Below are 18,469 nucleotides of genomic sequence, written 5' to 3' on the forward strand. Positions count from 1 at the left end.
TACATAGATGCACAACCTCCTTGGTTAAGACAGTACCTTCTGCTCTCTTAAGGTCTTCAAGGGCATTAACCTAAAGTAGATAGGAAAAATTACCAAGTTATGATTCTATTATTAAAATATAGCTTGATTTCCATGAAATTGGTAGGCATGAAATTTGGTGAGTGGCAACATTTTAATTGAACAAATTCTGGAAACTAAGGCCTTTCCAACTATGGGCATTTTTGACCCTGACAGAGCTGAACACTATACAAGGGAGACTCAGGCCACTATTTTAGGAACTAGACTAAATGAATGAGTTCGCCTACACGTTAGGATTTCTAGGTCAGATCACTAAATTGCATGAATTATTCATGTAAAGCCCAATTAGACACTCTTTATTTTTTGCTAGTACACTAATCATTTTGAAACAAATTTTTAAAAAAGGAGAGACAAAGAAAGAGGGAAAAAGAAAGGCAAGAAGGAGATAACACTTTGATTTGAAAAATATCCCTCAAAGTACAAAATAATCCCAGTTGTCATTGCAGAACAAAATGTTTTACAGAAATTATGTGGTTTGGAAAAGATTGATATTGCACAGAATCTGGGGGAGTGATGGGTGTATGAGACTTCAGGCGCCGTCATGTTGAATGGGATGAGGAAAAGGAAATTATATTCTGTTCTAATTATATCAAACTATATTAGTTTGAACTGAAATAATAATTTCAATGCTTTGAATGAGTAATATTTTGATTGGTCTAGGTAATGTTATCGGTTAGTTATAACTGATAAAAATAGATTCTGGTTGCCAAAATTTAAACAGTGTTTGAGGTAGACTGTTATGAGAAATGGAAAGGATTCAAAACCAGAGCAACTATTGTGAGTAATTTTGAGACATCATTCAAATAAGATGCAACAAAATTGGGTGACAACTTCAAATTGTTTGTGAAATTTATTTCGAAACTATAATTGGGTATTAATAATGTATTTTATACCTATCTATCATCACAGAAAGATAACGCTCTAGGTAACATTATTAGTAAAATTAATAGCAATCAAAGGTAGGGAAGTATTTATCAGAACTTTATGCTTTACCAAAAATATAAATGATAGTTACCTTTACAAATGCAACGATTTTCAAAGAGATTGTTGCCAAATATAAGGAATTCATCACAAAATCCATTAGATTCCACCAATCATGGATGTAATCTTGAAGTCCACCATCCCACATTTGTTTAATTTCTCCCCATATAAAACCTGCAATTACAGAGAGATTCATTGTAAGTGTGATTTTCAATCAGCTTACTAACAACAGAGGCAACTTAAAAATTATAGAATATTGGAGCGGCAAGCGACTTTAATGTTCACTACATGAAGCATTTATTTTTAAAGACAGTAATATTCAGTCTCAGCCAGACTGTAAAATTTTGAGGACACTGAGCTAATTAATTGGAGAGAATGCTTTTAGGGTAGGTTCACTTTCTTTTATTCATCTGATATACTTGTAAGAATGTCCAATTTTTGAATCAACTGCAATTTCTCTGTAACTATCCATTTTTCTCATGGAAAATATCATAGCATTTACTTGTAAACAAATACTAAAAGCAATGTTTCCTTTGAAGTTGAGATGACTCAGAGTCATGAAAAAGTGTCGCTGGTGAACATAACTGTCTTAATTCCATTAAGCAGGATATTTTGTTTTGCCTTTGTAAGCAATCGGTACCTTTGGAGATCTGATTTCAGTTCTGGACAAAAGATGGTTATAACATGCATGATACTTCATTATAAAACCTTATATCTAGCAATAGCTTTGAGACTGCCTCCATAGAAAATAAAAATCCCTTTCCTTTATAATGGTCATATTTTTAATAAGAAATGTTTTATTTTCAAATTCTAGGAAGTACACATAAAATATCACTATGTATCATTCTATTTCCATAATCTTGTTAAAACTTTATAAATCTAGTTTTGGGGCCCAATGATGAAAGAGAGAGATATCAAAGGGAGTAGAATCAGGAAATATTAAAAGGATAAATATGATCATAACTACATTAATGCAAGCAAACAATACGACTCTATTAAGATAATGAGTCTGGAATGTCACATGTGTAGCACAATGTCTCACATCTGTCTTGCACAAAAAGCCAGAAAAAGTCAGGTTAACTATAAAATCATAACTTTTCATGAACCTATCAGAGAGACGAGAAACCAGACAGACTCCCGATGTGAACATTAGCTCACCCATGGCAGAGTGCAGGGGTAAGAGACAAAGTCACCATATCCCAGAGTAAGAAGATTTCAGAAAAACTTTTAAACAAACTTCTGAAGGTTGAGTCTGAGCTTGCACAGAAGACAGAACCCCTGGGACTCAGATACAAGGGGAGTCTCCCTACTTGCATGTTTTTTTTTTTTTTTTTTTTTTTTTTTTTTTTTTTTTTTTTTTTTTTTTTTTTTTTGCATAGAGCAGGCTCCTCTCCCCTAAGAACAAAACACATAAGCCCCATGGGAGAAGCAGGAAACAGGATTTCCTAGGGTTTGCACCAGTATCATTAGAGGTTTCCTACCACAGGGCAAAGGTCAGGAAAGTCTGCACATGACCTGCAAAGTGTCACTGCCATAGGTAGTAAGGTATGGATCATTGAGAACCTGCATTGCCAATGCCCAGGCATAGTCCTACCTAACTCTGCCCTAGACCAGGACAACATAGAATCTGCCTGTTTCACATCACCAGGTAACAATCACAAGCTAATAACTACTGGAGGAGTGGTGAGAGCATGAATAGAGTACCCCTCAGAGGCATAGGTGCACAGGGGAGGCCAAAAGATGTGGGTGAAGCAGGAATTCTGAGAATAGTCCTCCTAAGCCAGTCAAAGCCACTATAACAAAGTATCACAGACTGGATGTTTTATAACAAAAATTTACTTCTCATTGTTCTGGAGGCTGCAAGTTTATGATCATGGTATCAGTATGGTCAAGCTTTGGTGAGAACCCTCTTCCATGTTCTAGGTGCACACATCTCTCTCTATCCTTACACGGCAGCAAGAGAGCAAGCTAGCTCTCTGGCCTCTTTTTTCTCTTTAAAGTTTTTATTTATTTATTTTGAGAGGAGGGAGGGGCAGAGAGAGGAGGAGGAGAGAGAGAATCCCAAGCAGTCTCCATGCTTGTGAGCACCGACCTGATCAGGGCTCCAACTCACAAACCTGTGAGATCATGACCTGAGCTGAAACCAAGAGTAGGACGCTTAACCTACTGAGCCACCCAGGCTCCCTTTTGGCCTCTTTTTATAAGCACATTTATCTCCTTCATGAGGACCCTCATGACCTAATTGCATTCCAAAGGCCCCACCTCCAAATGCAAGCACACGGGGGTTAGGTTTTCAATATATGAATTTGGAGGGGACACAGACATGTAGTCCATAATACGACCCAAAGCAGAGTGAATGGTGCTCTGAAACTTATTGTGGCAACAAAACCCAAACCTGCCTCAGCTCCTGACTATAATGCCTCAAATTCCTGCCTTATGTTCCAGCAGAATAAAATGGCATGTCCATTTTCAGGCATCAATGCTATGTACCTTTGTCTAGCCTCTACACAGGCAGAATAAATCCCCTCCCCAGATACACACATGCACACCTTATACATCGTATTCAAACTGTTTTAAAAAAGATAAAGAAAAAATATTGAAGGCATCAGCAGTGGGGGTGTGGTGGAAATAAAAGACACATTGCATTCAAAGGAAGAAATAGAAAACTGACATCAAACTTGTTGTCTGACACCATGTAAGACAGAGTAACATAATTATAGTGCTGAAAGAATAAAAATTAAAAGTGTACCCAGAACGTTCCACATGGCACAAATAGTTCTAATAAATGAAGGCAATTGAAAGACCTTTTTTCAGACAACCAAAAACTCAGACACGTTATTGCCATGAGACCTATGCTATAAGAAATGCTGAAGGGATATATTTTAGGCAGAAGGTTTATGATACTGACCAAAAATTAAGTTTATAAAAAGAAATGAAAACATATGTCCAGGAATGGTTAAAAAAATAAATATAAAATATATTTTTTTCTGGGGCACCTGGGTGGCTCAGTTGGTTGAGCTTCTGACTCTTGGTTTCGGCTCAGGTCATAATCTCATGGTTTGTGAGTTTGAGCCTTGCGTCAGAGCCTGTTTGGGATTTTCTCTCTCTCTCTCTCTCTCTCTCTCTTTTTCTGCCCCCCACAAATAAATAAATAAAGTTAAAAAAAAGATATTTTTTCTTTTTGAATTGCTCTAACATATCACTGATGGCCTAAAGCAAAAACACTAGCAATGTTTTGTGGTTTATAACATATATAACATATGTAAAAGTAAAATGTATGATGACATTAGCACAGAGGATGAGAGACAGGAATTAGAAATATACTATCATAAGGTTCTTACACCACATGTAAAACAAATATTATTTGAAGTTAGATTATGATAAATTAAAATTTTACATTGTAAATCCTAGGGCATTCTCTCAAAATATTTTTATTTATTTATTAGAAAAAAATTTTTTAAGATTTTTTTAAAGCAATCTTTACACCCAATGTGGGGCTCGAACTCAAAATCTTGAGATCAAGAGTCTCATACTCCATTAACTGAGCCAGCTAGGTACCCCAAAATATCTTTAAAGGTACAAATGAAGAGCCAGAAAGATAAATAAACATAAAATTATTAAAAACACTCAATTTGACAACAGGCAGAAAAAAAAATAGAGCCAATAAGAAAAAGTGGGGTAGATTTCAAATCCATCAATATTAATAATTACATTGTATAAAGCATATGGTCTAAACACACCAATGAGAAGACAGAGATTGTCATATATAAAAATGTAAAACACAGCTGTATTAAATTTATCAACAAGTTAAAAGCAAAAGAATAGTAAAGACACTATGAAATACTAATAAAAGGAAAACTAAGAAAAAGAAGCTCAGTTGGCTATATTAATATGACTAAATATATTTCAGAAGAAAAAATGTTACCAGGTACTGAGAGGGCTATAACTAACATAAGGATGAAAAAGTCAACTCACTGAAAAGACACAACGATACTAAATATGAATGCAGCTAATAAAATAACCTTATAATGCAAGATGTCATAATCAGAGTTGAAACAAAAAAGAGAGAAAGGTACAAATATAGTTAGATAGAGACCTTACTATTCCCCTCTGTAGAACCAGTAGGCAGGAGTTTGGTAGGAATTTAGAAATTCTGAACAACACTGTCAACAACCTGACAGCAGCAATACATGCTTTTTTCATATGCATGTGTAGTGTTTACCAAGAGATACTATATCATGGACTATATTAACATATAGAAAAATATTTATACAAGTTAAAATCATACAAAAGGTGTTCTATGACAATATAATAGACAACAAATCAGTAATGAAATGTATTTGGAAAATCTCCAAATATTTTGCAATTGAACAACATACTTCTAATAACCCTTGGTCACAAAGGAATTTGCAGAATAATGAGAAAACATTTTGAAATGATTGAAAATAAAAATACATCCAAAAAGGTCTGTGATGCAGCTTATAAAGTATATAGAGTGGAATTTATAGGTTTAAAGCTTTAAACCTATAAAGAATAAAGGTCTCAGTGATTTCGGCTTTCATTATGACACTATGAAAAGAAAAGCAAATTAAGCCCAAAAGAAACAGAAGAAAATAAACAAGATAAGAGCAGAAGTCAAATTTTAAAACATAAAACTTGAGAAAAATCCATGAAGATGGAAGATAGTTCTCTGAAATGGTCAGCACAATTGATAAAACTCTAGCCAGAATGGTCAAGAAAAAAAATGGAGAAGATATAAATGATCAATGTCAGAAATAGAAGAAGTGGCATCACTACAGATCTTATGACATTTTAAGGATAACAAGTGAATAAAAGGAACAACTTGATGCCCATAAATGTCACAAAATAAAATGAATTGAATATTTTTCCTGAAAGACACAAACTTCCAGTCACACTCAAGAGCACATAGAGTAAAACAAAAACAAAAACAAAAACAAAAAATTAGTACACAGAGTAACCTGAATTGTCCTATTCCTATTAAAGTATCATGAATTCATAGTTAAAAACCTTCCAACAAAGAAAAATTCAGGTCCAGTTTCTTTATGGTGAATTCTACCATACTTAAGGAAGAAATAATAAGTGCTAAAAACACAGGTAACAAACACTTAAAATAGAAAAGGAAGAAACATCTAAGAGATTAGTATTACTCTGATAAAAAAAAGTCTGGCAAAAAGAACAACTACACACTAATAACCTTTATGAATATGCACAAATATCCTCAACAAATATTAGTAAATTAAATGGAGTAATATATGCAATTGATAATAAATCATGCTGTTTTTCCAAGAATACAAGACTGTTTCAACGTCTAAGGGCCAATCAGTGTTATTTATGCCATCAACAGATTATTGGGGAAAAAAGATCTCATTAGATGCAGTAAATGCATTTGACAAAATTCAACATCCATTCAGGATAAAAGCTTTCAGCAAAGTATGAATAGAAGGGTAATTTCTTGATTTGATAAAGGACATCTACAGAAGTATACAACTACAGTCATGATTATGTGTAGAGGGCCAGAGAATAAATAAGTTAGACTTTGCAGTAAATGAGTGGGTGTGTGTGACTGTGTAGTGTCAAAGGGTCATATTTATCCTGCTGGGCCATAGTTTGCCCGCCCTTATCCAGTATCTTGACTGTGGTGGTCTTACGTGATTGTGTGCTTTATATCTCTGTGCCCTGAAAAAAAAAACAAAAACAAAATGCACTACAACTTAAAAGCAACAAAAATGATGAGAGATTGATGTTGACAACTGGAAATAGGGATAGATTAAAATTAAATAAATATAATAAATACATACTATATAGTATATAGTGATTATAAATAAACATAATAAAATAACTGTGATATATTGCTGATAGGTATGTTTGCAAAGTCTTATAATAAAACTGTGGAAGAAATAAAAGTGAATTAGACATAATGGTCTATCATCACTTAGTGAAAACTAGCAATGGCTATTTAACATTATTTTTAAAATTTTATTTAAAATTTTAAGGCACATTTAAATTAATGACCCAAGAAAGGACTAATTTCAGTCAAATTGATTATAGTGTGCACTTTAAAAGGTTTTACTAAAATTCAGCTAGTTAACATACAGCATAATATTAGTTTCAGGTGTACAATATAGTGATTCAACACTTACATACATCACCTGGTGCTCATCATTAACAAGTGCACTCCTTAGTTCCCATCACCCATTTCACCCATCCTCCTACCCACCTCCCCTCTGATAACCATCAGTTTGTTCCCTGTGGTTAAGAGTCTGTTCTAACTATAGACCCTTGACTGTAATGTGCATTTTGTTTATTTGTTTATATATTTAAGAGAGGGTGCAAGTGAGCAAGGGGCAGAGAAAGAGAGAGAGAGAGAGAGAGAGAGAGAGAGAGAGAATATGAATCCCAGGAGGAGCAGAGAGATTGGGAGAGAGAAGTGGGGCTCACCAGATGCTGGGCTCATGAGCTCACCCTACGCTCATGACCTAAGCTGAAGTCAGATGCTTAAAGACCGAGCCACCCAGGCACCCTATAGTGTGCATTTTAAAGCCCTCTGTAGACCACTGCTTTATTCTAGATTTTACATCCTATATTACTCTTTGAGGTCTCTTTCAGATAAAATCTCTCTTGAGAGTTCAGATAAGATTGGGGCATAACTGCAGAGATGGTAATGTTCGCTGCCTCCACATTGAAGAAAGAAACGCATCAGACCTGAGTAAGATATGATGCATGCTCTGATGTTTGTAGGGAACTTACAATTTATATCATCCAAGGAGGAAAAATGCTAGGTACACTGGAAACAACCCTCCTCCCCCCCAACCTCCCCAGTCCACATCTATTATGATGCTTTCTCCTACTGAGCCTGGGGACAGTCTCAGAATCAGTCACAACTTACATAAGAAAGGTAAGACCAAAACAAGCGACCTAACTAGTGCTTCACTACCAGTTAATAAAGAAAACACAACTCAATCTCCTTAGTACTCTTAGACGTTTTCTTATTTTTGAAATTTCAAAATGTGGTTTATTTGTTATGTTTTATTTGCAACTCTACCAATATCCAGAGATGAGAATATGTGTGCACTGCAGTTATTAATTGAACAAATGCATTTCAAGTTAACTTTAATCAGAAGGCACAGAGATAACACTTCGACTATACCAGGTGAGTGAAGTGCCAAGCTCAGTCCAACTGGTAATCAGCTTTGTAATCTGAGATAACAGTCTCATCTCTCTAGATGGTTGTCACCTCATTTCAAAAAAAGAGAGGTTTGGATTATACGCAATCATACGAGAAGTATAATTCTACTTCTGTGGTATAAATAGCCAGACATTACTTTTTCCTGTCTGGATCATTAAATTTTACTAAAATCAGTCATCACAATAGCTGCCATGAAGATTAAAAACTGTCTTGTACCAGAGGACCCAGACTTGCTTTGGTCTTCCCCAAAATTCACAAACTAAATCTTTGATATGAAAATTATAGAAACTTTCTTGCCCAACGTAAGGGAGAATTCTCCAGAAATCAGAGTTGCTCCAAAACTGGAATGGATTACCCTGTGCATTGAAGATTCCAATCCAGGGCCTGGAATGTCTTCCATCACTCAGGCTCCAGAGAAATTCTAGAAGTAACTATAAACCTGTTCTATCTGATCTCTAAAGGGCATTCCAATTCTATGAGTTCGTGAAATCTGTTGTTTTCAAATTTGTATATATTATAAAATCAAATGTATTTTTCAAGTTGGTACCTGTTATAAAATGAAATGTATTTTAAATACCTGCTAGCCAACCAGTGTGTTTATATCTTATTTCCCTTTATTGATAAATTGATAGCTCTCTTCTTGCTTCTACCAAACTGAAAAGCCAAATATGATTATTAACAGCCACCGAAACAGCTAACTGCAAGTATTTTGTGGGTAATTATGTAGGGGAATAAAGACACTAGGGTTAATGGCTTCAGAGGAAAATGGGGAAGTAGTTATAAAGAATTAGTTATGAGCTCAGTACAAAGCAACATTTTAACTTAGAGCTTCTTAGTACCTCAGCAGACTCTGTCACATTAGATGGGTTCAAGGAGATAGCACTTTCATTGGAAGCTTGGACTAGGTGACCTCTAAGGGTTTTTAAGAAGGGTAACAGCAAACACAATTTGGAGATAATATAGTTCCTTTGGAGTTCAAAGAGTATACATTTAATCTGACTTTTTGGATCACACACACAAAAAAATTCTATCACTTTTAGCCTTTGCAAATCACAGCTGTGTGGAGAAAGCAGAGATCCTGATGAAATTGAGGGCTCACACCATCATTTTTTAACCTGAGTTGTGAATACAACTGTCAGTCAGTGCTTGTTGGCTAATGGATTTTGGGAGCTTGTGTTTTTAGAGCACCAGAATGGAGTATCACTTCACATAGCTCTAGTCACCACATACCTGTTTGATAACTATATATTTCTATTTCTTATGAGCACCATGGTGAAAATACAAGTTTCCTCTGTTCTGGCAATGGTTCACTGAAATTTTTGAAGAAAGCAGCCTTTAGAGAAGCTAGAGGGTGCTATTAACTGGCTGATATATGCATCCAGACAAACTATTCGTGGTAACTAGTCCGAAGAGAACAAAGCTTCAGGAAGCTTCCATCACAAAATGTTTGTCCTGTTCCCACAATGGGAACATTTCAAAATTTCTCTCTGCTGTTTATAAACAGATGACGTGATTTCTCAGAGTCACGGTGGAGGTCTAATTACAAGCATGTATGTCAAGACTGTGGGGACCAGTAGAGGAAAGATCATAGTGCAAATGAGTCAGAGAACTTCCTTTGAAAGATATTTATGGATGCCTGGAAGTTTTTCCTATTTTTTTTTCTACCTTTCCCATAACAGTTTTCATCAGGGGCTACTCGAGTGTTCAATTGTATCTTATCGTGTGAAGCCAGCTGTGGGGATGAGATGAGGTCGGGAGACCTCAGACGCCACATTTAACAGCCCTGATTTCAGGTGAGAAATATGTAATTCTGTGAACAGACCTCTCGTCTCGCCTTCTCTTGCTGTCAGTATTTACACAAAGATTAAATAACCTCAAACAAAGAGCGGGTCGCCTTTTCACCTATGGCCACCTCAAAGGGCTTGTTATGGAAACCCAGGAGCTAGTTGAGGGATCTGACCTTGCAAGTCTCTTAATAGGACACTGAGTTCTACACTGTGGCACCAAATCAATGTAGATAAAAAGAACAAAAAGAATTCCTCCCTGCCGTATTTTCCCCCAAATCAAGGAACAAAAAAGTAGTCTCTAGTCAAAATTTTGCTTTTGCTTGGAGAAATCTAAATGTAGTTATTTTGCTCCATGGAGGATCACGTTATGCTGGACCCAAAAAAGGCACTCAGTTAGGAGGCAGCTTCTATTGTCTCAGTGTTACACTTAAAACCCAAACAAAGATGAAGACAAGAGTCCCAATGATTCACTTTCTGAAGAGAGCTTACAGAAAACTGTAGCCACCCCCGCCCTTCTAGGGCTACCTAAGAGGTAGAAGGACCATATCTGTTACCAACCACTTGGGCCTCTACCCCCATGGTCTATACAGAGGGAACAATAGGAACAGGTAGTGAGAAAGCCATGAAGTCAGGGTAATAGAGTTTTTGTGCTAATTAGGAATACCAGAGGGAGAGATGAAGGTGATTGGTTACCAGCAGTACCACCTCCCTAAGTCAAGTGAGGGAGATGCTGAGGAAATCCCTCATAAATATGGGGGATTTCTACAACAAGGAAAAACTGGCATCTCAATCTCTCCTGGAGTGTCTACTCAGGCAATGGACTTGCTCATCTCTCCCTGGGTCTGGATCACCAGGGGAAATAAGAAACCAGTGTGTTTTGGCAGTCCGCAACTGGCCGCAGCCTGACCTCCTGTCATTAGCTGTGGCAAGGTTTTGGGATGCCCTTGGGGAGTGAGTGCTTACCACAGGAAGAAGCTGGGCTTTAGCAATCTTGCCCTCCTGTCCTTGCCAGGGTCCTAGGACCCCAGAAGGAGTCAACTACAGGTTACAAGGAGTTGAGGGACTGGAAGATATCAGGCAGAGTTGAACTGGGGATCCAGAGGACGATGCAGCGTGGAGGCACCCAAGGCCTTCTATGGAACACACATGCACACATCAGGAGAGCCATCGGTCAAGGACTGTCATATAGGCTACACAGTATTAGCCAGCGATGCATAAAACTAATAGGAAAGAACTGTGACGAGGGGCCCAGTGAGGTAACGAAGACTGGTACCTTTTCCTGTCATCCCGCTTCCCTACAGCCACCAAGGAGGAGAACATAAACAGTTTATGCCCTTCTTTCCATTGCAGTGCTGGGGTTGAAGGATGAGCAAAAGATGGACAATTCCAGGTCCTCTGAGTGCTGGGTAAGGCCTTTGTCAGGAAGAGGAAAGCTTAAAATAACTCAAGGTTTCAGGAACTTGATATCTACTAGACATATCATTAAGGTACAGGAAAAGATATTTGGTATAGGGCAGTTGGGCAGAGTGATCAGAAAAAGTAAAAAACATTTCATGTTTAGATTCTAGGGAGTTGAGACTCCTTAATTAAGCTTTTACATGAATACAGATTTGTATGAAATTGTGCTTCCAGAATTGTTTCTCAATCTTTAATGTTTAAAGACCTCTGTAATTTCTCTTTTTTTAATTTTTGAAAATTTTTAATGTTTATTATTTATTTTTGAGGGAGAGAGAGAGACAGAGTGTGACCAGGGGAGGGGCAGAAAGAGAGGGAGACACAGAATCTGAAGCAGGCTCCAGGCTCTGAGTTATCAGCACAGAGTCTGATCCTGGGGCTCAAACTCATGAACCGTGAGATAATGACCTAAGCCAAAGTTGGATGCTTAACCAACAGAGCTACCCAGGCACCCCAAGACCTCTGGAATTTCTGAATTAATGAACCAAGGGGAGAATTAAAAATGTAAGTTTTTTGTAGAAATTCACAATTGTTATGACTTTAGTCAGCTGGCCATGCTTCAAGAAACACTGACTTAAAGGGGCAGTAAAACATGCAAAAGAATGAACCTGGACTACTTTCTTTCACCATACATAAAAATGAACTCAAAATGGATTAAGGACCTAAATGTGAGACCTAAAACCATAAAAATCCTAGAAAAGAGCACAGGTAGTAATTTATCTGACATTGGCCATAACATTTTCCTAGAGATGTCTCCTGAGGCAAGGGAAACAAAAGCAAAAATAAACTATTGAGACTCCATCCAAATAAAAAGCTTCTGCACAGCAGAGGAAACAACAAAACTAAAAACAAACTACTGAATGAGAGAAGATATTTTCAAGTGACATATCTGATAAACGGTTAGCATCAAAAATATATAAAGAATTTATATAGTCCAACACCCCAAAAAACAAATAATCCAGTTAAAAAATGGGCAGAAGACATGAACAGATGTTTCTCCAAAGAAAACATCCAGATGGCCAACAGACATGAGATGTTCAACATCACTCATCATCAGGGAAATTCAAATTGAAACCACAATGAGATTATCACCTCACACCAGTCAGAATGGCTAAAATAAAAAACAAACAAACAAAAAGCAAAACAAAGATAAGAAATAATAGGCGTTAGCAAAAACGTGGAGAGAAGGAACCCTTGTGCACTCTTGGTGGGAATGCAAACTGGTGCAGCCACTGTGGAAAATAGTATGGAGGTTCCTTAAAAAATTAAATATAGAATTACCATATGATCTAGTAATTCCCTTACTGGGTACCCAAAGCATATGAAAACACTAATTTGAAAGGATATATGCATCTCCTATGTTTATTAAAGCACTATTTACAGTAGCCAAATTATGGAAGCAGCCCATGTCCATTGATAGATGAATGGATAAAGAAGATGTGGGTGTGTGTGTGTGTGTGCTGTAATATTACTCACCCATAAAAAAGAATGAAATCTTGCCATTTACACAACATGGATGGATTTAGAGGGTATAATGCTAAGTGAAAAATTCAGTCAGAGAAAGACAAATACCTTCGGGTTTCACTCATATGTAGAATTTAAGAAACAAAACAAATGAGCAAAGGAGTCCTGAATTCTTGGGCTGCTTTTGCCTCCTTGAATTCTATTCCTCACATTTTGAGGGCAGTATTCACGGTGGATAAAAGTTGTAGTTCTGGAATTACACCAACTGGAATTTGAATCAAGTGCCTGCTGTTTATTAGCTCCTGATCCTGGGCAAGTGACCCAACTTCTCTCAGCCTATTTCCTCTCTATGAAATGAGATACTAACAAGATTTGTTATTAAATGAAGTGACATTACTACAAGTTCAAATGAGGATACACATTTCAGTCATTTAGCACCGTGCCTATCTTCTTGGTTTCTACTATTATTACCGCTATCAGTACTACTGCTATTGTGATTCTGAACTAATGAAAACCACTTTTCATTAGTTCACCCCCGCCCCCCAGTCTTTTACTCTGACCCTCCATCATTTGGTATCGACTCCTATCTCTGTATCTTTTGCCCTCTTCCCTTGAACTATCTGAATCATGTTGCCAAATATTTTCTCTAACAGTATTGATTTCACTTTTGGGCTACAAGACATGTATAGCATTGTCAGTACCTAAAACACTTAATTTTCTTTCTGATAAAGAAGTCATCTGGCCAGCAGTAGTATGTGCACAACAATTTTAAATTACACAAATATTTCATTGTTTGAAATCTGATAATCTTGATAAGTCTTGGTAAAGGTGATCTTCAACTTTTCCCCCCACACATTAAAAGGAAAATGATGATTACATGTCATAGTCCAATGATTATTTGGCTTTCTTGAAAATTAAAATGTCTCTTTAAATGAATAGGTGGATGTTTTGCACCTGTCTTTGGGTGTCTATGTGTGTCTGCAGCCAGTTTGCTGAGGTGGTTGGAGCACCTTGCCAAGGGAGAGAGTCAGGAGACTATAGACTATAGAATATCTTTGGGGGGCTGTTTGAGAAGATGGGTAATTCATGGGTGAGGCTGAGAGTATGAGTACCTGAAACCATACAATCTTGATGCCTGTTAGACCAAGATGTAGAAATGGTCCCAAGAAAGGAATATACTTATATAGAATTGTCTCTGTGAGTCTTTATCTAGAGGAGAATGTGATCACAAGTTTTCTTTTTACATTTGCAATTTGGAAGCACTTATTGAAATGTTCAGATTTGTTAATATCAACGCTTTAAAAGATAAAAATGTGAAATAAATCATGGAAATGAGAGGCCAATTTTGTTAGAGAAAAATTGTCAAATAAGTATGTGTTATAGGCAAGATGTATAATCCGGATATTATGAGCAATTCTTAGTTTATGCCTAGGAATCCACTAGAAGCTATTTTTAACAGAGCTCAGATTTCTTCCTATGATACATCTTTTCCTCAGTTCACCCTTCTCCTTATCATGCTCAGCGTGCATAGATTTATATACTACATAATTATGGCATATTCTTAGGCACACACATAATATCAAGTCACTTCAGTATCCATTTTTCCTTTCTCATGGAGAACAAAGTATTTCCTGCTTCATTAATGTGATAGCCTCCATTAACACCTACTTTTATGAAAAATGTTATCCATTTCATAATTTCTTTTTGCTAAGCTGATAACGTAAGTCTACATCTCGATATTTCACATATATATTTATATCTGTACACTTTTTTTTGCAGGGAATAAGCTACGATACAAATTTGATTGTTACAGTTGAATTATGATGGATTCAATAGGACAATCAAAACCGGTTTTTGGGAAGGCCTTAAAAATTAGCATTCAAAAGTTGGTTTTTTCCCCATTTTACTTCCTATTACCTTCAGAAAGAAAATGACATCCATTTGAGAAAAAAACTGCTGCTATAATTTAAATAAATTCTCATTATATATAAAGATAACATGCTATATTTAGTTTGCATGTAAATTTTATGTAAAAGGGAACTTCTGATATGAATATTCATTCTCATATCCCTGGTATTCTACGTTAAAAATCAAAACTTTGAATAAATTAAGAGTGTCAAGGTCATGGCCCATCAGAATGTAGAAGTGACCAGATCTCTAATCTGGCCCATGGCTCCTTTGAATCCATCATTCAGTCTTTCCAATAACACTTTCTCTCAGACACTTGAAAGATACAGGTCTGTCATCAGGCCCATATGCTAGAACTATCATTTTTCACTTTTTACTCTAGTTTAAATGGGTAATGTGACACTCTGAGTGCATTGGTGTCTATGTGTCTAGAATCTGCCTATCTATTGAGATAGTTCTAACTGTATTATCTGTGATTAGTTTTCTCTTTTGGTTAGGACTGTATCTCCAGATGACCACATCCTAAGTTTGATCCCTGCATGAGGCCTTTAGATTTCTTTGCTTATATGCTAAAGCTTATCCTGACAGCAGACATCCACAAGAGTGTTGTTTGATGGGAGAAAGAAGGGTCAGTAACCTTCCATACAAGAAAGTCTGAAGGAAAAATCATTCAAAGGTACAGCTTATCAATGACTCCGCAGTGGAAGAATACCAGGGTTATTGCAGACTGTTTTCTCAAGATATAAAACTCAGTAGACTTTAATTTAAATAGTCAACATGATGTTGAACTTCCAGAGGAAAGATATTGAAATAACAGGGAAAAATTATTCTACCCCTGTACAAAATCGCACGATATCTGGATCTGTCAGACCAAATAAGTTTGTATTGTAGAAACACAGCAAAGTATATGAAAGAACAGAAATTCCAAAGCAAAAACATACTTCTTAAGGAGATAAAGGGATCAGTTTGAGAGATTATACTCTGCAGTTAGAAAACTTTTCTACTCAGGAAAAGTTAAAATTTATGGTATGAATATATAAAACAAATCAAAAGTCTTTTTGTCAGGATTATACAATGGGAGGTATAAAAGTTATCATTTCTTATAAATCATATCATAGGTCTGGGAAACAGCCCCTGAAAACGGAACGGAAGTAAAGCGAGGAGGAAGGAAAAAGCCTTTCTTTACACAAAAAGTAGCCCACAGAGTGACATGGGTTGAAAATCTAAGTCGGTTCAAGAAGACTTGAGAAAAACCCATGCATAGACCCTCAATCTATCACTGGGAAAACTAACGTGATGAGAAACATATTTGTAAGCCATACTCTTCTCTGTAAGCCATTCAGTCTTGTTATTATAAACCTAGAACCTCACAGCGGAGGGGCTGTGAAATGTATAGCCACTGACTTTTTACCAGACAGCAGTATTAATAAGGAAGACAAGATAGAAGTCTCATTAATACAGTTATCAAATCAGACCAGGCCTTTTTGTCTATATCCCACCTTTGGTCAAAGGTTATAGCATTCCTACCCTGTTGTCTTTAGTCTCTTCCCCACCTACCCTGGCTTAAAAAAATGATACAAAACAAAACATTTTTTTCTGCCCTAATAATGACAGCTCCCCAGCACAGGGCAATAGGACTCAATGGGACTTTGAATCTTTCATTTTTTTTTTTTTTTATGAAGATACTGGAAATCCTGAGAGCTTGTGACCACTCATAATTTAATAGTTTCTTAGTGACAGAACCTGGTCATGTATTCAAATACAGTGCTTTTTCTACAAGAGCCCAATAACATAGTGAATATAGCCTTTAATCATGGATGTATCAAAACACTCAGAACTCAGTCTGAGATATGAGACACTCAGAGTTCACTAGCCTTGACAGGCCTATTTGATATAGAAAATTCTTTCTCCATGCCCAGGTATTTAAGCAAGAGGATCGTTCATATATATTTTTTATTCTAGAAAATCTCTTTGCATCCTAAAAATTCCCAAGTAAATTAATTGCCTAAGTCAGGATAGTTTAAGAAAATGTTGCCTTTAGAAGATATTTCCCAGGCTGGAATTTTAATTATCACAATTAAATTTGTACCTTATTTAACCATTCAGCTGAGGACTGGATATGATTTCTAGCCAGCTTTCATGGAAAATTCTATTACAAGTTTTGCAAGAAGGAGGCAGCCAATGACACTTTTAATTGCACAAGTTACTAAAGGCTTGAAGCTTGTATTTTTTCATATTATTGACTGTTTTCTGACATGTAACATATCTCATTGTTTATTATCTATTTCCTCTAGTATAATTTAAGCTTCATAGGGGCAAGGAATTCCTTCTCTTTTTTTTGTTTTATTTTTATTTTTTTTTACTTTTGTATCACTATTGCCCTGCACTGCACTTACTGTACAGAACATAGTCTATATATTTTCATTAAGTGCATAAAGGAAAGTCTAGAAATACTATCTCTGCTTATACTGCATTGTAGCTATGGCATTTTTCAAAACTAAATATTCTATATTTCATTTGGAATATCAATTTTTAGACATCCTATATAAGTTCCCCATAATGGGAAATTTAACCTCCAAAATGCTTCTTTAAGAATTGTTTACAAGAAATTTTCTATGAAGAAATATCTATAAAGAACATATTCCTAATGTGAGATATTTAATTTAAAAGGGAATGGGCAGGGTAATTTTATATTGAATATCAACTACAATGTCATAATTATTTTATTAACCTTTCTCCTAATTTAAGCAAGATCACACTTTATGCATGCCATATTAATGAGAATGTACTCTGTTTTAAAGTTCATCTAAGAAGGTGCTTTTTCCAACATTTGTAAAACATATCGAATATTGTTCCTATGAAATTTTCTTATTGTCAGTACTTAGAGTAGTTATAATGTTTAAAATCAAAGAGTACCTCTATCTCAGATTCAGATATAGTCCTGTTTTCTTTCCTGCCTTTTCCACATTTTACAATTTCTCCAGTAATTTTGACAGTTAAGCCAAACTGATCTTCTGAGACTGTGAATCATGAAATTTTCACATATTTTCTAATTACTAAAGTGATGAGATGGATATGATACCAGAGAGGTTTAAAATGATGAGCTAAATTGAGAAAATATGATTTTTAGCAAACCACAGTAGGTTAGAGGAAAGAGTAATTAAAATGTGAATTTTAACTGTGGCTACGATGAGAGAGTAAAACAAAGTTTTTACCAGCTACTTTAAGCTTTTCTACCTTGATTTCTACAGATCCCAAAACATTTTTCTTTCTATGGAAAGAACAGAGAGAGATTGGAGGATGTCCTAGAGTTTAATTTTCTATTATTTTGGTTGAATATATAATTTCAAAGATAAAGTTAAATGGATTGGTTTTAAAGAATGGTTATAGTTACTTTATGTACAGAATTACTAATTCTGCAGAGTGATTTGTAATTTGTCTTTTGGAAGGTGTATCCATTAAGAAAACTACAATGATCAGTTACATATGGCCAATGAGATATGTCGAAAGTCTTTAAAAGGCAAGCTTACAAACAAAAAACCCAGAAAATCATTCATGGGGCATGATGTCATTAAAATCTGAAATCTTA

The 18,469-nt window shown here is 35.8% G+C and overlaps 1 protein-coding gene across 6 annotated transcripts in view; it reads right to left on the minus strand.

Annotated features, from left to right (window-relative positions):
- Positions 1–18,469, minus strand: part of TRPC4 (transient receptor potential cation channel subfamily C member 4) — a 140,715-nt gene that overhangs the window by 37,418 nt on the left and 84,828 nt on the right. For all 6 annotated transcript variants that reach the window (XM_047077373.1, XM_047077347.1, XM_047077281.1 and 3 more), the window contains one exon: positions 1,094–1,233. In XM_047077373.1, coding sequence (XP_046933329.1) covers positions 1,094–1,233 — 140 coding nt within the window. The remainder of the gene's footprint in view (positions 1–1,093; positions 1,234–18,469) is intronic.

The sequence above is a fragment of the Lynx rufus genome, unplaced genomic scaffold (assembly GCF_022079265.1).
Source record: "Lynx rufus isolate CCGP_SWC_20201006 ecotype Redwood Valley unplaced genomic scaffold, mLynRuf1.p SCAF_1, whole genome shotgun sequence".
NCBI classification, from domain to species: Eukaryota; Metazoa; Chordata; class Mammalia; order Carnivora; family Felidae; genus Lynx; species Lynx rufus.